This window comes from Nelumbo lutea, chromosome 5 (genome assembly GCF_056320005.1).
Source record: "Nelumbo lutea isolate HS-2025 chromosome 5, American lotus-T2T, whole genome shotgun sequence".
In the NCBI taxonomy this organism is placed as follows: domain Eukaryota; kingdom Viridiplantae; phylum Streptophyta; class Magnoliopsida; order Proteales; family Nelumbonaceae; genus Nelumbo; species Nelumbo lutea.
The window spans coordinates 28,673,399-28,694,395 of NC_142688.1; the positions used below are offsets into that span (position 1 = coordinate 28,673,399).

Here is a 20,997-nt window from a genome sequence, read left to right on the forward strand (position 1 = left end):
GCATTATTATCATTTTAAGGGGTATTTAGGTAAAGTGATAAATGACTTTATAATGACCAAAATACTCCTCTCAACAACTAAAAATTGGCTAGATTTAGGGTATTTTGGGGAATTAAATTATTTTCAATTCCTATAAATAGCTTTATCCTCCACCATTCCCATTACACCAATTCTCATTAGGGATGGAAACGGGGCAAGTTTGGGGAGGGCTTTGTAAATTCTAGACCCAACTTGCCTCCCTAAACCTTACAACCCGTATCCACCCCGAAACCCATGGCGGGTTGGATTTTGAGAATCCAAACCGTATCCACATATGAAAAAGCAAAACCTTCCCCACATTCAAGGGTAGGGCGGCTTGGATTTAGAACCGGAATTTAATTTCCCATTATTCCTTGTCATATATAAGCAATAAATAGTAAAATAACACAAATAAACAACAAAATTTCCAAAAGCATGTAGAAAACACATGAACTATTCATTATCTTTCACATAAAATAAAAAATATTATTAAATTCAACACTTGGTACATAAAGTTTATATGCTTTCTAACAATATGCGGGTCAGAGAGGATAGAGTTTAGCCTAATACTGTACCTACTCGTATCCGTATGGGTTGTAGAATCCTAAAACCCGTCCTTGCCCCAAAACCCATTCTTCAATAAAAATCCTGCCCCATCAAGTAGGGTAGGGGCGGATACCCACTAGGTAGGGTAGAAATTTCCATCCCTAATTCTCATACTCATACTCTCTCAAATCTCAATCTCTCATACACCATACTCTCATACTCTCTAATCTCCAATTCTCAACTTGATTCAAGTTTCAAAAAGAATAAAGCTTACTCGAGTATCTTAAGTTAGCAATTTGGGAGACTTGGAGGCTTCAACCATTAAAATCAATTTGAGATTCCGAATTAAAAATCCGGGTAAGTGAAATTAAATTAATTTTTATTTTTTTATAATTAAAATATGGCCAAGTCCTCCTCTCGCTTTTGACACTAATTCCCCAATGTGGTCAATGTTGACGATGTCGATGTTTAGCCGCAATATGATAGTGTTAGTGTTGATATGAATGCTACTGATATTGCCGATGTTCCTACCCCTAGAATTGTTACTAGTGGTAGGAAAAAGAAAAGAAAAGGAGAACATTAGTTGATTAGCCAGGTTTGGACAATATTTAAAATAGAGGAGGTTGAGGGGAAGGGAAAGAGAGTCGTTTGTCAAATATGTAAGAGTGACTTTAACTACAGTAGTAATGGTGGTACTAGCCACTTGGGCACACATAGGAAGTGAGATTTTTGGTACTTTTAAATATTCACAAGAAAAAATGAGGTAGGAGTTAGCAAAATATATTATACATGCTGAACATCCATTTTTATTAGCTGAAGATACTAAACTTGAAAATTTTTTTCGTAGATATGTAAATCCACAATTTAAACAAGTTTCTAGAAATACTATCAGAATAGATGCTTTAAAAAATTTTTATTCATATATACAAAATTTAATTTCTATGTTATCAAATATTAATTTTAAAATTGCAATTACTTCTGATATTTGGACATCTAGATTTAATATGATTTATATTTGTTTATACAATAGTTTTATTCCTATTTTGGTGTATACAATAGTTTATATATGAAATAATAAAATGAAATTAAAAAACTCCATATGGTCCGAAGTCTGCCATGCCAGACGTGTTTTACACCTCTAGATTTGATATCATTGTAGAGCTTCTTCCTTATTCAAAAAAAAATTGATTCGACAGGTCAACATCTCCCTCTTTGGACCCCTTCACAGAGTTTTTTTTTTTTTTTTTTTTCCTTTTAAATTAACACAGATGCAGGTTCAGGGAGGCAATGATGGCATCTTCTGGAGCTTTAGTTCGATGAGTGAAAGGTAGGGTTCATGGTTACTAAATGTGGATCAGCCTCGGCAATATCTCCCTCACAGGTAGAAGCAATGTTTTAAAAACCGAAAAGAAATCAGAACCGTTATGGCCACCAGTTTCCAGATTGATGGTTCAACCATCTGGTTCGAATGAATGGCCCATTCCAACAAAAAAAAATTAAAATAAAAAGAAACCAAAATCATTTAACAGGTGGATGATTCAACTACCCGGGTCAGCAGGTCGCTGACCAATTCAATGATTTTTTATCAGGGGCTGGGTTTGGAGTAAAAGGTAACTGGTTGCCTGGATACGTCCAGGTTAACAACAGTTCAAAAACATTGAGCAGAAGCCCTTGCGATCCATGAAGGGTTAAACCAACTCAGACCATTGAGGTCTCAAGGTTTACTTTGGAATCCGACAATCAACCTTTGGTTGGTGCTCAAAGTATAAGGAAAGAGATATGTAGCAGACAAATCCTTTTCCTTGTGAAGGACAATTTGTTGCTAGTTAGCAGTAGGAAGGTTCTTCTTTGTGAAGTAAAAATCCAATTCAGCTGCCCATGAATTAGCTTCCATAGGATTCTCTTTGCAGCAGTATAACTGTGGTGTCCCCATCAGATTTCATTCAGTTTAGTGCCTTCTCTTTTCTTGTATTTTTTTATTCCTTTGTTGTACTGTCTTCTGTTTAGTCTGTTAGGGTGGGAACAGAGCAGGATGCACACGAGGCTTGCTGACCATACCACTAGAGTCCAGGGAGCGGGTTTGATCCCATGCCTCCATATCTGGAGGATGCTTAATGATCATCCCAGCTACTATATCATTGACACGAGTGCTAAACTTATTATAATCCTTTAAACTGATGGCAAAAGCTTTGGACTTGGGATTGAGGTAGATTCCAAAGGTTGTGTTTGATATCATTGCTGCTTCTACTAGAAACATTCTGGGGACTGGTTCCTGGGTCGAATGGTCCGACTGTCCAGTCCGAATGGGCAGCCCATCCTGAAAAAAAAATAAAAAATAAAACAAAGAACAGCCAAAAACTGTTGTTCGAATTAATAGTTTGACCACCCAGGTCAGTGATTCACTGACCAAATCAACAGTTTTTGGCCAAAAATTGGTTTTGGGGTGAAACGGAACTGGTCAGGTTACTCGTTCCTGATTTTCTGGCTAACCATTTGGTCCAGTCTGGTTTTGAAAACAGTAGTTTATCAATACGATTTTTTGATAAAACAGGCCAGTATTTATATAAAAAAATCCACTTTTATTAAATAGAGGTGCCTTACCATTTCATAAAATGCCAAATTTAATGTTTCTATTATAAATGCCAACACCAATCCAATTGTCATTTTCTAGTGGAAGTGACAAGGACAATTTCTGTGTTGATAAATCCCAAACATTTCTAGTAAAGGCATAGTTCTCTCAAGCGCCCTAGTATACTCTACTTGTTCACCTGTGTCGGTTTGGGGTACAGTCAGTTTACCGGGAGGATCGCCCTCCCAATTCGAAGTTTTTCCTGGAAGTTTCAACCTTGTTGACTATGACAACAGTCGCAACTATAAAGACTCGCAACCATGGCAGGGTGGTACGCTCTACTCTCTCACGACCCCTACTGAAACGAACATTGAAATGAGAAAGGCTTGTAGACTCGTGACAGCAAGAAAACGCAGCACAACGGCTTTCGCGCCATTCCGTTGCTTGCTTTGGTTCACGCTAGAAAGTGCTTCGAAAGGTGTAGCAGGTGCGCGGAGCCGCAGCAATACTATAAACACAACCGAAGTGTTTACTGCAAAATGACAGACAGTAGGTTTCTTTATGATTATGGAGTAAAATCCCCCACCCCCTCCCCCTCCGTCCAAAAAAATAATAATAATATAATAAAATAAAAAATAAATAAATCCCATCAGGTGAACCATCTGCTTATAACTTTCATGGTCTTCATAATGTGAAATTTCGATGTTAATGGTCAATAGACCAAGAACTCACACAAGAATCAATATCTTATTTTAACTTTGAGCACAAGTTTCTCTCATCATTGATGTGTGGTACACGCAAAAAGTTATTTCAACTGGACTGCAAAATTGCAATTATACGTTGAGCTTATGACCTGTTGAACAGCCCTGCTAAATTTTGGGCTGAACGCTAATTCTCCACTAGACTTGAATCAAAATTTAGTAGTGCTGTTCAACGGAGATCTAAATTCAACGCAAAGTTGCAGTTTTGCAGTCCAATTTTTTCTTATGGTTATGAGTGCAGGTTGACAGCTAATGCTCTACTATACAATATCTTGCAACTCAAAATCCAACCAGATCGCAGGAGTATGAGAGGTAAATCCTAACAGTAATGACATGCCAGGTCATTGTCTTACGCCTATGTGCATCTAGACCATTTATAAGGACTTACCATCTACATTATTGAGGTTGGTCGTTTCATTTTGGTTCCAGAGACAGACGTGCATCATATGGCAATTCAGACCTGTTGCTATCTTTTTCTTTCTATTCTTTTCTTTTTTAATTTTTTAATTTTTTTGGTGGGGGTAGGGGGGGAAGAAAATCCCACACAAGAAATTGGAAGCAAATAATATCAAATGAAGCTAACACCTTTTACACAATGTATTAAGAATGCAGTTACAAGAAACCCTCGGCTTGCACTACACCAGGATACATGAGTGATATTATCTGTTTCAAGGCCTTGATTGATGTTTTCAAAAACGAGTTTGTTTCTGCCGCTACAAAAATCAAAGACAGCTGAGTTAGAGTCAAAACACAGTAATACGTACAAAAAATATCAACAAGCCAAGCAAATGATTATGCAGAAGGATGCATTCTGGTAGAACAAAAGGTTTAGTACCTTGCATCAGAAGTTTGATTCCCCTTGAGAAGTCTTCAACACGACCCAGCACTGGTCTAATACCACAAGTTTGTGAGACACCAAATTCCAAGTACAATGCCTTTTCCATTATTTGCAGCATCAAGAAACACACGCCCTGGATTTCCGGCTGAATTGGCTTGGACTTGTGGGCTTCACAGAGTTCAGTAACGATAGCAACAACCTGATCCTAAAAACCCACAAACCCATAATCATATAAGATGTTGCAGAAAAGCTGCATTTCCTTTAAACAAAAGAAGCTATATTTCCAATATAATCTGATTTTGTTTTCTTTTACTACCCCAGGAATGAGCATGTAACTCGCTAGTCTACCTAATTTTCTAAACAAGGTATGATGTTCCAGATATCAAGAGGCCAGATATCCATCCCATAGAGAAATTGCAAAGCTTATTATCTGCTTTTAATACTTTGCTGGGGTTAATTTTAGATTCAAACCATTGACATCCTATTGTTTATCATATAAAAGTGAGAGACATGCCGTTAATCATCATACCTGTAAACCATGCAGAATCTCAGGCATAGGAAGCTCAGGGAAATGTGCAAGATCAATGTACCCCACTTCCTCGGCCCTCTTAGCTGCTCCTTCAACTTGGAGACAAAGAAATTCCAGAAGCAGAAAAGCAATTCTATATATTTGTATTGCAACAGCATCAGAAAAATATGTTTGAGGAGCTAAATGAGCACTACACACTGCTGTATCCTTGATTAGAGCCAGGGTCATGTTTGAGACATCAGAAACCTCAGTTTTAGTTGCACAACCAAGAAGGGAAAGACCAAACCATCCGCTTCTGCTTTCAAGAAATGATGGCTTTTTGTTAGATTCAACCTCCTCTTTAAGGATTGGGGGGCACATAAGAGGTGATGTCCTACTTGAATGTTCTCCAAGGCGCTGAGCTCCTTTGCTAATAAAGGCCAAAAGATGAATGCATCTCTCCCTTAGTTGTGAATCCATTTCTTTCATGGCCTTAACCCAGTTTCTATGCTTTGCAAGCATACAGATAAGCATCAGAGTATGTTCTGTCTCTTTTAGAGCAGCTAGAGAAGTTTGTGTTTTCTGGGTCCTTGCCCTTTTCTTGTCATGACCATCGGATGAGAAGTCAGGTGCATTAAGATAATAAGAAACCAAATGAAATTGCTCATGGAAGAAGTAAGAAATCAAACCATCCATCATATCATCACAAGAACTGTCCCCTAAAGAATTAATCATTGCTGTAACCACAGCCAAGCCAAGCCCCCATATATATTGAGGTTTTTCATCTTTGTCAAGTGATGTAGCAAAACCATTGTTGCCTTGAATATTTAATATATGATTCCCATCCAATAAGAGAGCAAATAACGCTTTCAGAGATGAGAAAACATTGGCATTTTGAAGCATCTCAGCACCTCCTCTCACTCGAGCAAGGGTCAAAAGGAATTTCAAAATTATGGGAATGGAAGCAAAAGAATCCCTTTCTTGGAGCTTCTGAACAAGAAACCGTAACTGGAGATGCTTTTGTATGATCGGTAACCAAGTATCAGAAGTCAAGAAACTATTCAGCATTAGGTCAATTGTTGCAATAGTGAGGGTGCAATACTCCACTGTTTCAATAAAGTTACAAAGAATGGGTAACAGTCCAAGACTCACAAGAGAAACTTCAGTAAAAGCTTCAATAGATCCTGTATCCAACTTTTCCCTGACACATGAATTAGAGTAGCTTGACTTAATTGATGTGAGAAGCAACATAAGGACGAGTTTCATTGCTCCCTTAACCACAGTACTTGATGTCCGAAGATCACTCAATACTCTAAGGACAGTTCCTGAAGTCTTCGAGACAAGTTTACAGATAGATACATACATTTGTCTGTTGACTGTTGGGGAAAGCTTTCTAAATAAAGATCTCATGAGATGTAATAGTAGTTCAGTTTGTGCTGAGACAAAATTAAGGATATCCTCAGAAACATCTGAAGATAGATCTATTGCCTTAACTGTTCTTTGCAAATCATTGCATATGTGATTAATACATGACTCACAGAGTTGCTCAGAGATTCCTCTATCAATATGCTTTCTCTTTACCTCAGTAGACTGCATGGACAGAAATGTTCAATTAGTAATGCATAGGAACAAAACAAAGGGAAAAACTGTTAATGTTTTTGCTCTTGCCAGCTCAAGCTGGAAAACACAAGCTGTGCCGCAATATATGCAGCGTATAAAAAAATATTGTAAAATTTCCCAGAAAAAAAGATGAGCATTTGATACAGGAGAAAATTAGAGTAACTCCTTTATATCACAGCAAAATAGGAAAAATATTTTTATATGAAATATTTCACTTATATTTTTTCCTCTTTGACAGAAAACGCATCATTTTCCACTGATCTTCCATGAAATGAATAGACTTGATGTGAAAACCTTTTGTTTCCTCAGGCAGATAACTCACATTTTCTTCATACACACATAACATGGCTGTCAATGCCTTTAACGCAGAAAGCTTGGAATTTGCAAGAAACGCCATCGAGTTTGCATTCTGCATGTAACTCAGCATCCTTTCAGCAATTGGTTTTGATGCCTGCCATTCTGAATGATCCCAAAATTCCAATCCCATATCAACTTGTAAAAGCACAAGGTCATACTGGAAGGCACAATTGGAAGCCAAGTAGAAATCCCCCCTGTCCATTTGCTCATTAATTTGCAAGAGATTTGACTCAATTAGATACTGAGAGAGCTCTTTGAAAGGTCCAGGACTCATAGTACGGCCTTCCAGCTCTCCTTCTAGATGGTAGTAGAGGTCACTGAGTATTAAAGTCTCGAGCTCCTTTCCTTCACTGCAATCACAAAAAGGATGATCAAAGGACAGTATGGAAGAAAGAAAACTTCTGTTGAAAAGAATCAACTACCAAGAAAAAAAATGAAAGAAATGCAGCAAAATGCAGATGCTGCATCAAATGCAGGTGCCTGGTGGGTTTCTGTTTTGGCAAGCAAATGCTATTAAAAGAGACAGAAACAATGAATAATGAGACAATTCATTTATTGAAATTTTGTGCCCATTTCAAATGTTCTGTTTTCCCATCATCCAGTAACCACAGGATGATAAATAATCAAGGTGGAAGGGTTCAAACCTATGGCCAGTCTGTCTCTGCTCTGCTGGTTTGGGTGGACACTACCTGAAACAGATGCACTGCGCTACCCAGTGCATAACCGTCTCCCTACCTAGCAATTAGTGAAAATGGGGGCTTCAAAGCAGCAAAAGTAGGGGGAATGATACGGAACAAGTGAAGGGCCAGGGCATCTGAACTTTCTGCTTCCACTTGATTGAGAGCTAATGCCAAACTAAACAAGCAAGGGAATAGAATGTCACCACTTTGGAAAGTAAATCATAGGCTAATTAAAGAAGAGGTAGGCTCTGGAGGAGTGTCTGGCCCAATGTATTGTACAGAGAGGCACAGGTGCAAGAACTGCCTCTCCTTGATTAGTCAACCTCCAATGCTCCTCTTTCAGAGCCTCTCAAGTCATAGTATGGGAATACACTATTTTTGTTGTTTCAAGTACCAGGTTAGTACAACTTAAAATAACAATCTAAACACAAGCACATTCAAATCATTCTCTGAGGAGGTTGGGGTACCTGAGACGCCTACATCTCTGGTAATGGCTAGAGCTGGCATTAACAGAACTCATTACCTCTCCTCTGGATCTAAGGTTCATGGAGTGCAGAACAAACACGAAATCCTCTTTTATTCTTTCTACAAATCATACTTGATAATGGTGGTTGCCTTGGACAAGGAAAAGTAGCCTTTGTTGAACTCTCCTCATGACTTCCCTACCCAGGCAAAACCCATGGAGATGGACAGCACTTGTACAAAACATACTGAAAATGGTATAGAACATAAACTGACCAACTACACTAGAACCCATTATTCACCCAGCAGGCTCCATTTGGTTGTAGGAATTTCATTTGCAATGGTGTAAATTGCATAGGCATGTAAATGGATTGAATCCAAATCCTGGTTTACTTTTGCTTCAGATTTGACCTTTTTTGTGAAAGTATAATGGTGTGTCCCTAATTTATATGAAAGAGAAATGAGGCAGGAGGAAGGCTACTTGTTTGGGCAGAGTAAGGTAGGGAGCAAATTGGCGTGGTCCCCACTATATGAGAGAGAAAAGGTAGGAGGAAATGATGCAAAATTTGCATCAGTAATACATATAGCAATAAGACATTTAATGAAACCATACTCTGCATTTAGTTTGTAAGAAAATTTTGATATTGGGAAAGTCAATATGACATTTAATGAAACCACTAAGGACTTTCCCATAGCTTTTCCAATTTCAATAATTTTCTCAGAAACCAAATACAATGTGAAATAAATCAGTAATGCATATAGCATATGATAGTATCTTTCAACACACATACTAATATGATGCACCAATATTAATAAAATTACAAGGCACACACTGTAACTTTGCCACCTAGCCTAATAATAACTCATGGGGGCACACTATGAAGCTAATGCCCTTTTTTGTAAATCCCTATATATGTAATAAAATTTTCTAATTATGGAAAAGGAAACAAGAAACAACTGGACCGCCCATTTGTAATGGTACTGCAATTTATACATAAGTCCAAACACTTCGATTAAGACAAAAAAACTCTGCAAAATGGAAAATAAAGGATTAGCATACAAAAATGAAAATGGGATAGAAGAGGAAGATGAATTGAACTCAAGAAGAGTCGGATGTCTAGTTTTTTCCAGGAAGATTTCTTTCATAAAGACCACATGATGAGTTGCCAACTCCCATCCCCAGTTTCCTTGGCTATCAGAAAATTGGTTGTTACCACACCAATTGAGTGGAGTAGAAATCATTCCATTGTTGTTCCAAAATGCCTAGTATAAAATCCATATAAATGCACATAGCTGATGATTGTACAATGGTACCATAGATTAAGCAAAATATATAAAAAATGAAGCTTTCTAACTTTTTTTCAGCCATGATCACTTATTTAGTTAAGATCAAAAAATTATTAACCAATATATCTCAAATCCCGGGATACCATCCAAATGAAATTCTTTGTCTTCTTTCCAGTTCACTCTTTCCACTGCTCAAACATAAAAAGGAAAGCAGCCAATTTAAAAAGACGAAGAGATGGCAGAAAGCATAGTTGAATGTGCTTATTCTACTTGGATTTAAAAAAACTTCATATTGAAAACACATTTTCTTGGCACTACACCTGTAACCTCGAACTGAATACTGAGCTAACAGTTCGGAAAATGCAGATTGTCCCTTCAACTGTAAAAAGGAGAAATTAAAAACAAAGTGAAGAACTAAGGAATGGAAAAAAATTATAGATTACTGGTCAATTAAGGGGGTTGTCTGACAACAAGGTTGGTTCTGTTTTTGAAAACAAAAACTGCTATGTCAGCAAATTTATATTGTTTTTGCTGTCATAGCAGTTGCTCTTGTTTTCAAAATCAAAACCATGTTGTCAAACACCCCCGAAATATTCAGGATTTTGAGGGACTCAAGAATGGGTAAATTATTCACATAATGTGTAGAACAGTTTCCAGAAAAAAAAAATTGGCATGTCCAACCATGTGAAGGACAGAAACCAACCTGTTTATACATATTCCGTATCTTCTCAGTTAATGACAATGACAAACTCCCAGAATTACCAGTTGTTAATTTCCCCATTACATGCACAATGAACAAGCTTGAAGCAATCTGCATAGATATTCAAAAGAAAAATACTTAACTTTATTTGCACATGATGAAATTACACCAGAAATTTAACAATTGAAAAATTCATTAGCTTGGTTTTTATTCCAAGACTTGGAAATATTATTTTCACCAGCTATGAATGTCAAGGATACAGGCCAACCTTAAGAAAAAAGTTTACCAGTTCAAGCAAAAGCAGGTGTACATCGCATTTAAAGACACATATCCAAAGTTCAACTCAAATAAAGCACATGAAGAATGTGTTGCTGGTATGTCAAATTAGGTCATGTAGATAAGGAGACAAGAAGTGGATAAGGAGCATGTGGGAATATGGGAATAGAGAAATATTAATTGGAGCTATGCTCCCTCTTGGGTTGCATCGGGGGGGGGGGGGGGCATTGTAACAATGTGGAGAGAAGAAGCAGTTCAATGTCTGTAAGAATTAGTGGGCAGATTCTCAGCTTCTATTAAGTTGAAGGGGTGCAGGGCGGATTTGGATGGATTCTCATGAATGCCTATGGGGCAAACTCATAGAGAAAGGAATAATATATGGGGGGAGCTAGGGGATATTAGGGGACTTTGGGGAGGACCTTGGTGTCTAGGGGGAGATTTCAATGTGGTAAGATTTGTGAGTGAGACAACTGGGGGTAGGCAAAGAACTACATTGAGTATGAGAAAGTTCAATTCCTTTATTGAAGCTTTTGAGCTGAGAGATATTCCCCTGGGGCAATCTTGCTATACTTGGTCAAACATTCAAACAATCCCTATTCTATCCAAGCTTGATAGGTTTTCACTTTCACCTGATTGGGAAGAGCACTGGCCAGGGTTAGTCGGGAGAAATCTACCTAGAATCACCTCAGACCATTGGCCCATCTGTTTGTATGAGAGAATCAGTGATGGTGGCCCAACTCCATTTAGATTTGAAAATATGTGGCTCACTCACCCGGATTTTAAAGAGAAAGTCAAGGTTTGGTGGAATAACTTGGATCAGTCTCCAATGTGGGAAGGCCAAAAGTTGCTAAAGAAACTCCAATTGTTGAAAAAGGAAATCAATGAGTGGAATAGGGAGAAGTTTGGAAGATTGGAGGAGAACGAAGCTGATTTAATTTCTCAGATTGAAGCAATTGATAGCAAAGAGGTAGATGGAACTTTAGGCAAAGTTGAAATGGAGTTGAGATGGTACTTGAAGAAAGAGCTAGGGGAGACTATTGAGGGAGGAAATATGCTGGAAGCAAAAATCAAGAGAGAGATGGATCAGAGAAGGTTATGGAAATACAAATTTTTCCATGCCATGCAAATGAAAGGAGAAGAAAGAGCATGATTACTTCTTTATTGGTGGGGGAAAATATGACCATGGACCAAGGTGAGATTGCTAAAGCATTCTTAGAACATTTTAGGTCTTTTTACAGAAGACCCCTAGTTGAGAGGTGGAGGATTGAAGGCATTGATTGGGAGACATCGGGGGAGACTCAAGTCCAAGTTTTGGAAAAAAGGTTTGAAGAGGGAGAGATTAAGGAAGTAGTTTTTTCTATGAACAAATCAAAAGCGCCAGGGCCCCATGATTTCACAATGGCATTCTATCAAGACTGTTGGGACATAATTAAAGGAGATTTGCTTAGAGTGTTCAATGAGTTCTTTAAAAGAGGGGTGATAAGTCCAGGTATGAACTCTACATTTTTAGCATTGATCCCAAAGAAGAAAAATGCCAACCAGCCAGGGGATTTCAGACCAATAAGTGTAGTCACCAATATTTACAAGGTGATAGCAAAGGTGTTGTCTCTAAGGATTAAGAAGGTGATCCCCCCACTTGTTTCTCAATCTCAAGGGGCCTTTATACAGGATAGACAGATTATTGATCAAATCTTAATTGCCAATGAATGTGTAGAGGCTCAAAAGAGATTAAAACAAAAGGAGTGGCTATCAAACTGGATTTGGAAAAAGCCTATGATTTGGTGGATTGAACTTCTTGATTGATATTATGAGGTGTGGCTTTGAAAATTTGTGGTGTAAATGGATTAAGGGTGTTGACAAACTAGTCACTATTCAATAATAGTTAATGGGACAATGTATGATTTCTTTGAGGGATTCCGTGGGCTTAAGCAAGGTGACCCCCCTTTCTCCCTTTCTATTAACTTTGATTGTTGAAGCCCTAAGTAAATTGATTTCGAGAGCAAATTGTTTGCAGTTATTTTGGGGTTGGTCAATTGGGAGGGATAATGTTTTGGTCACTCATAGTTTGTAGATAATATTCTCATTTTTTGTGATGGAGAAAGTAAGGAGGGAGTGGAAAATCTGAGGCTAGTTGTGAAACTCTTTAAGATGATGTCTAACTTGAGGATTAATTGGTCAAAGAGGTTATTGGTTGGAACCAACATTGAAGAGCATGAAGTGAGGTTTTTGGTAGATTCCTACATGTCAATGTCTAGGATGCTACAAGTGATAGTGAGGAAAATTGAAAAAATCATTAGGGATTTTCTTTGGGAGCCAGGGAAAAAAAGAAGGATCATTTGGTTAGATGGGAAAAGGTGATGAAATTGAAGGTGGAAGGGGATTTGGGAATTGGTAATGTTAGGCTAAAACTCAGGCTCTGCTTTGCAAATGGCTTTGGAGGTTTCCAAATGAAAATGAGAAATTATGGCACAAAGTTGTTGCAAGAACTCATGGCATGTCGAGAACGGATTGGATGCTGGATGTCTCCGTAGGGTTACCTTGGCTGCTCCTTGGAAGGCCATCCATGGTGTTCTCCCAACTTTCCTAAATCATATCAGGTACGACTTGTCTTCTGGTAGTAAAATCAGATTTTGGGAGGAAAGAAATGCACGGATATTTGAAGGAAAAGAAAATTGTAAGGAAGCATTAGTCAAAACAATAACATTGAGGGTGGCATATTGGGTAAAAAGCTTGAAGTTGTTTTCAGCTTTTAAGGTCGAAGACTTTTTTAGGGTTTGGGGACTTATTGCTGCCTCCTCATCTACGAGACCAGTTTTTTGAGGCATGATCTCCTCCAACAGATGGCTGGAAGAAGCTGAACTTGGATGGCCCTTCAGGCATTGGGAGGAGGGGTATTAGAGATGAAAATGGAAACATTATTGCTCTGTACTCCGGTCCTGTGGAGAAGGGTGATGTGGCAAGGGCAGAGTTTCTAGTTGCAGCATATGGGGTTGAGAAGGCTAAAGAGTTGGGTATTAACAGATTGATCATCGAGGGAAACTCAAAAACTGTAACAAAATGGTTGCAGAAAGGGGAAGGGGTGACATGGCAGTTGAAGAATGAATTCCAAAGACTTAAATGGATGCCAAGGAACATGTCAATCCAGGTGGGATGGGTTAGGAGATCTGCCAACAGTTTGGCAGATAGCTTAGCAAAGCAAGGGGTTCAAAGAACACATATGTTTTGGGCACATTTGTAATTCTGTTCTGGGTCAGCTTACTATAGCTGGCTTATTTCACAACTTCTTGTTGTATCCTAAAGTTTTCTAATTAATGAAATCTTTTCAGAGTTCTTGACCAAAAAAATGTCAAATTAGGTCATTATATTTATAGATCATAAATGGGAAAACAATTACACTTCCCCAGCCAACCACCACAACTCTTAATATTGACCTGCTAATGCATAAAAGAAAGGACCAGTGCTACAATTACATAGTGATAAATATCTGAAAGGTCTGAGATATTGCACATGAAGTGTTTTTTATTATTGAACTGTAAGTCCCCATCACCAAGGATCAGAGAAATTGTGCATTTTTTTCTCAATGGGGTGGGTATTTTCTAATGAGAAAACATCTGAACATACATGAAACAATTGCAAAACAGAAGCAGAGTATTATCTATGCTACTAAGATAATCACTTTATCAGAGAAAGGTGAGAAACATCTGAACACAATTGGTTGGCATGTTCTAATATAATGCCATTTCATGGAGTTAAAAAATGTTAAGATCATACATATGAAATCTAATTGGATATAAGGGCACAACCAATATAGGCCTGAAGGAGAAACCACACAAGAACATTACAAGAAAAGGAAGATGCTGATACATGCCATAAACAATCTTAAGCAAAATTTAATTAATATTCGACCTAAAAATCAATTCTCCGTATGACTTTTCAACCCAGAAAAATAAGCACCAACAATTTTCATTTCAACTTTAAAAAAATGACTCTTAGAATCACAAAGTTTGTCAGAAGACTCAGAAGTAGGACTCTGTTTGATATTCCTACAATGGATAAGATCAGTGGATATTTTTGATGATATTCCTACAGTGGTTTTGCTGAATAATTGAAAGACACTGGAAGATTCAGCCCCAAGTAGAAATGTCCATATTTCTTCTTGGAACCCGCAGAAGGGCCAAGGAATTAAGTATTAACAGATTGATCATCAAAGGAGACTTAAAAGTGGTGATAAGATGGTTAGGGAAGGAGGATGAGGGTATGTGGGCTCATCTTAATGAAAGAAGACTCTTTAAATGGCTGACTCAGGGTATGGAAGTGAGGCTTCAGTGGGTCAAGAGGTGTGCTAATTCATTCGCAGATACACTAGCTAAACAAGGGGTGGTGGGAAGGGATCAGCTGTTCTGGGCCGTGCTGTAATTTTCCGTTTCCTTTCTGGGGGAGTCAAGATACTTTATCTCCCCCCACCTTTGTAATTATTTTTATTATTTAATGAAATGCTTCTGTTATTGATAGAAAAAAAAGACTACTTGGATAAGCTTTTGCTTTTGAGTTTTGGACTGTGAAAAACAAAATTGAGCAAACAACTGTTTTAAGTGTTTGGTAAAGTTGCTTTAAAAACTTTACAATCTGAATCCAAAACACTTTGAAGTCCCGAACCACGAAGCCTAAAATTAGGGATTTGGTCTTTTAGGCTTTGATATAGATGGACATTTTACCATGTGGAGATAAGAGAAATTTCAGAGATATTTTGCTAATTTCTCTAGGATATTTCAAAAACCCAAAAAATAGGGAAAGTTTTCAAGAAACATGGAATTAGTTAGAGAAAACCTTCAAGGAATTGTTAGAAGAAGCATCAAAATCGCACATTTAAGGCTCAAAAACACCATTGCAAATAAATGCATAAATCAAATAGGAGAAAATTAAGAGACTTTGATGTGTAGCTTTCTCTTTGTCTCCCTTTTCATCTAATAGCCATCTTCTCTTCATTATGTCACTGGCCATTTTGACTTTTGTCTTTTTTATTATTATACATTTTGATTAGGTTGAGAATTCCCTTCTTTAATTATATGCAATTCTCTTTTCCTTTCGAATTATAGTGACTTAGTAAGTGAATCATATGAAAATAGTAAGCCAATCATTCAATCACCAATCCCCCATTGGTTCTTTAAGGAAAAGATTTATAAAAAATTGTGATGAGTTTAATAAAATATCAAAATTCAAAAGTATTTTATAATATTCTAAAGTTTTAAACCTTAAATATATAGTCCATCAATGAAATCTGTAATATTGCTGACATGTTGGCAAAATATCGGATTTATTAGGAAAAAAAAAGATTCTTGGAAACCATCTAGCAAAATGGGGATATTTCAGGGAAAATTTGCCAAAGATTGCTGATATTGTGAACCATGATCCAAATGCAACCCAACTTTGAAACACAATAAAACAAATGTACCAATAAATGGCTATCTCTGTCATACAGAAAAAACATGAACTATGAAAGCTGAGAAAGAAAAAAGCTTGATCCAAATGCAACCCAACTTTGAAACACAATAAAACAAATGTACCAATAAATGGCTATCTCTGTCATACAGAAAAAACATGAACTATGAAAGCTGAGAAAGAAAAAAGCTTTACCTTTGAATGGATAAATACTTTGCTGTGAAATCCAGAAGTTGCATATGACTTTATCAAGTTGCCCATAACTGGGCTTTTGCACCAGGTAGACAAAATATCCATAAGATCAGTGAGACTAGCAGATCCAGATTTTTCTTTACTAACTGTGTTTTCTATTCTTTCTTTAGAGGGTTCAGAAGACTGTTTTGCAGACACTTCCGCTTGTTGTAGTTTTTCCTGCAAATACATTTCATGCGCAATAATATCCAGTGCTACAGAATGGCATTCATACTTGTATGCCAAGCTTAGATTTGCAACTCCAGACAAATCTTCAAGGGGAGTACTTGTGGTAGCAACTGCTGAAATGGATGATGACAACAATTTCCAGAAGTTATCAGATGTCTTGAACAACTCTAGGATTTGCACATATTGAGTGGCTCCTTGCCACAATGCTTTCAGAAACTTCAGCACATGCAACAGTAAATAGGGATGGCTGGAAATATAGAAATTTCACAAATTATATAGAATATTGTTTCAACAATAAAATTATAAAATAAGAATGAAAATCAATTAAACCACATCATGAAGTTTCAATTATGGAAAAAAGTTTGTTAACGAAGTAAATTAATAATAAACATGTCGCAATAATTAAGGATTTAATTATTGAATTAAATAGTGAACTGAATGAATACCATCCTATCCAGACAACACACCTCTCGATAAGAACATCAGTTTTTTTGACATGTTGGAAAAGTGCATCTATGATACTTGCTTTGCTAGGTCGTAATGATCCAAAAGAAGCTTCCTTTGCTTGCCGTTTCAAATCTCCAGACAAACTCACTTGGTCCTCCATATTCTCTTTAGTGGCAATCACAGAAACAAGGAATGCAGGCTGCAATATAAGGTCCATTAAAATGGCAAATCAACCATAAGGAAAAAGTAGTCATTTTTTTGACAACAGGGATGCCTCCCTGTACAGTCATAGTCTACTCATGTTGCTCCTTTTCAATGAAATATAAGTAGTTATTGATAAAAAAAATGAAACATAAATGGTTACCCTTCTCCAAAAAAAGTAAAAAAAGATAGTTTCCAAATATAAACAATTGTTGTCAACTCCGCTGACATTTTATCCTGCAAAACTTCTAGAGGTAACAGATTGGAGTGCATAAGGACCAAATTTAACCATGCAAATATTTCCAAAGTCTAATCTAATCCTTCAGAAAGATAATGAATAATGAACCTTGTGATTTTTAAAGCAAGGAATTAACTTCAAGCAGGCAAATCTTGCAATTTCATCATCTGACAGTGCTAGCATACCAATCTAGTGGCAGATTGACATGATTAAAGAACATTAAATTGTGTTTGTAATATAAAGAAACAAACCTGAAATGTTGCTGCAGAAGTGAGAAGTTTAAGTATAGCAACAAACAGATCTTCATTCCTTGGTGTTCCCTCACATAGTATGTCAGAGATAGAATACCTTAGATCCATGACCTGAAGAGTATATAGTTGTGGAAAAATTAAAAAAAAAAAGAGGTGAAAATTTTGACCAGGGCAATTTTAAAATCTTGTTACGAGGTCAAGGGATAAGCTCAAAGAAATTGAGATTCAGTACCTGCATATCATCTGAAGCAAGGCATATGTTCCCAAACAAATATGGTTGTGCATTATCTGCAATGGTGCATAACATAGAAAGAACCCTTGCAGCACCTACTTGTATGGTCTACAAATACAACAAATAAACATCCAATATAACACTCAACATTTTAACCTTAGAAGGTAATAAATTAGCAAAACAGAATCAAATGAACTCGACCTGGAAGTTAATATGCCTATACACAGATGTGGAGACACAGATACTGGAAATGGGGTGACCCTTGGGGGATGCAACGGGTACAAAAGTACCAAGGTGGTGCCCAATATGCAAGCCACCCAATTATCAGGGAATGGGTTGGGAAACACAGGACCTGACCATAAACTGGTCCATCTCTGGACCACAGGTTTAAGACCTCATAAAATGACTGCAACAGAAAAATGCAAGGGACATGGCAGTATTGGCATTACAAATATGGTGGCAGACATCATGGCAAGACAAGGGGTAAATAGGGCAAAGCAATAATGGGATATTTTGCACTAGGGAACTGATGTAAGATGAGAGGGCAGGGGCTTCCCTCACTAAAAGAATGCAGGGCATTCAATGTATACCATTTGTAATTATTTGTTCTGTATGTTAAAATATAGTGTCTTCATAGGGTTATTTTGGTCTTTTCTCCTCTCCTAATTCTGTTTTGTCTTCGTTCTCATATTATAGTGTCAGGGGTATTACTGTAATTTTTCATTTCATTATGAATATAACATATAGGGGTGGCAGTTGGCCCTCTCTCGATAGAGACTGTTTGCCCTATTCTCTTTGTCTCCCTCATCTATTCTTCTTCTTCTCTATTACTTCTCCTTCTAGAATCATACTAGGAGGCTTTCCTTTAATTATTTAAGGGCAAATTTCTTAAACCATCCTTATGGTTTAGCAATTGACTAACTCTACCCTTACAGTTTACATATTGTCTTAAAGTACCCCTACTGTTTCTGGAAATTGACACGGTCTTTAAGTGCTACAAAAGAAATAAAATGTCAAATTTGCCCTCCATAATTCCTCAAATTTTCAAAATAAAACCCAACTGATGAAAAATTTGCAACACCAGAAAGGTAGAGAGAGAGAATCCGACAGTCTAAATAAAAACCATTTTCAAGTCTTGACAACCACCCGAGCCAAATACTACCGTCTCATAGGCCTCGTCTACAAAGGAATGCGCTGAAATTGCTGCCTTGGGGTCGGGTGTTAACCCTAGCCGGTGCTTGCCATTTGAAACTGTGAAACAGAAGCAACGGAATGGGTTTTATTGCCATCGATGGAAACAAATCTGGCCTGAACCTTGAAGCCAACAGTGGCACAGGCATCGTAGGCGGTGTCTCTCTCTCTCAACTCAAGCCCAGTTGATCCTCAACATCTATCGGAACCAAAGAGCTTGAAGATCACTAAGTGATATCGCTTCATTGTAACCAAGTGATATCCAACAAGGATCACTGACAATGTCTTCCATTGAACCAGGATCGAATATAAACTAGTTGATATCTGATGAATATCCATCGATGTCTTCCATTGAACAAGAGATTGAATATAAACTAGTTGATCCTCAACGTCCGTCAGCATCAAGTGATATCCATGGAAGACATTGTTGGTGATCTTCTCTCCATTGCATGGGTATGAAAGCTCCTCGGTAATTTTCGTCAATGGGGTGATTAGTTACAAGGTCAGGCCTTTGGATCTCCATTAAGTGGCATAGCATCTGGAGTGGAGTCCATAATCTCCGAAATCAATCAACCCTTTCCCTCATTCTTATTGTTGTCACCCCTCCACTTGACGGTCGTCACAGACAATTGGACGGACCAGACTAAGCACTAGCAGCTGCAACTACAGTAGCCAATAAACTAGAGGATCCCAACGACAATGAGATTTTTAACTTTAAGAAAGCTTTGATTGATTCCCTCTACGACATGGATCAAGGGTTGAGGGCCTCTAATGAGATGAGAGCAGACTCCCCACGTTTCAAACAGGTCCATTCATTTTTGTTTTCTAGGAAATCTTTTTTTTTTTATAAATAATAAATCACATTTCATTAAAATCAAGAGGAGATTATAGACCCTTGGGGAGGCATGAGTTAACACCTATCCAAGACATGGAACCCACAAAAATGAACCAAAAAAGCTAAAACAATGAACACATACTTGCTACTATAAGATTACTATTTAGCCCAAAACAGTGTATCCCTAGCTGTCCCATGTTTTGCCAAAGTATCCGTAAGGGCATTCTCTTCAGCTCGTTCTTGTAGATCCAAGTGACCTCCTTTGAACTATTTACCCACCCCACTACTAGGGGTGTCAATTGGAATGGATTTGGTCCAATCTGATCCAGTCCAATGTGAGTCCATTATAAATGGACCAGGTCCAATCCAATCCAATGAATGTTTTGGACCAATTTGAACCGGTCCAATTCAATGGCTGGACCGTCCAATCTATTCAAATTCATTTTGATTTAGATTGTTTTCAACCCAAACCCGGTCCATTGACACATATATTCTTATCTCATATCAATGGATCGGATATTGGCTTAATCCAATCCAATCCAATATAAATTTGTTACGGATGGACCAGGTCCAATCCAATCTAATAAATATTTTGGACCGAATTGGTCCAATCCAATGTCTTGTTGGTCCGTCCAATCCGTCCAAATCGATTTTGGATTGGACGAGGTCCAATCCAAAACCAGTCCATTGACACCCTTACCCACTACTATCTTAGAATCCCCTTCAATCAACAACTACTCTACTCCCAAATCTTTTGCAAGACGAACTCCTTGTATGGCAGCTAACAATTCTATTACAATAGAATTCTCAACTCCCAAAGGGCTAGAGTAGAGAAGAATGACCTCTCCATTCTCATTTCTCAGAACACCTCCCAAACTAGAGGGCCATGGGTTGCCCCGGCTGCTCCCATCAAAGTTTAGTTTCAAAAAACCTTGTGGAGGGGGGGCCAGTTTGTGAAAACCCTATCCCTTAAGGATGAGCAGCTTGCTATTGCTTTCCAAGTCCTCCATAAATCACTAAAGGAGAAAGGATGAAAGAATTCCATAGACTTTAACTAGTGTATTGCTCTATTCAAGATGCAATCATCCAAGGCATGGTTGCTCCTTTCCTTCTCGTGGAAT

The 20,997-nt window shown here is 37.7% G+C and overlaps 1 protein-coding gene across 4 annotated transcripts in view; it reads right to left on the reverse strand.

Moving 5' to 3' along the window:
* Positions 1-3,174: 3,174 nt before the first annotated feature.
* The window catches only part of LOC148851304 (nucleoporin (DUF3414)), a 101,647-nt gene continuing 83,824 nt past the window's right edge, over positions 3,175-20,997 (reverse strand). For 3 of the 4 annotated variants that reach the window (XM_088947786.1, XM_088947788.1, XM_088947789.1), the window contains 10 exons: positions 17,851-17,958; positions 17,619-17,729; positions 16,949-17,127; positions 16,257-16,728; positions 10,350-10,457; positions 9,967-10,025; positions 7,183-7,567; positions 5,262-6,830; positions 4,730-4,937; positions 4,447-4,607 (listed from right to left, as the gene is read on the reverse strand). In XM_088947786.1, the coding sequence (XP_088803912.1) occupies positions 4,507-4,607; positions 4,730-4,937; positions 5,262-6,830; positions 7,183-7,567; positions 9,967-10,025; positions 10,350-10,457; positions 16,257-16,728; positions 16,949-17,127; positions 17,619-17,729; positions 17,851-17,958 (3,300 nt within the window). In that variant the 3' untranslated portion in view covers positions 4,447-4,506. Of the gene's footprint in view, positions 3,666-4,446; positions 4,608-4,729; positions 4,938-5,261; positions 6,831-7,182; positions 7,568-9,966; positions 10,026-10,349; positions 10,458-16,256; positions 16,729-16,948; positions 17,128-17,618; positions 17,730-17,850; positions 17,959-20,997 lie in introns of those variants that run through there. The other variant, XM_088947787.1, reaches the window with a different exon arrangement.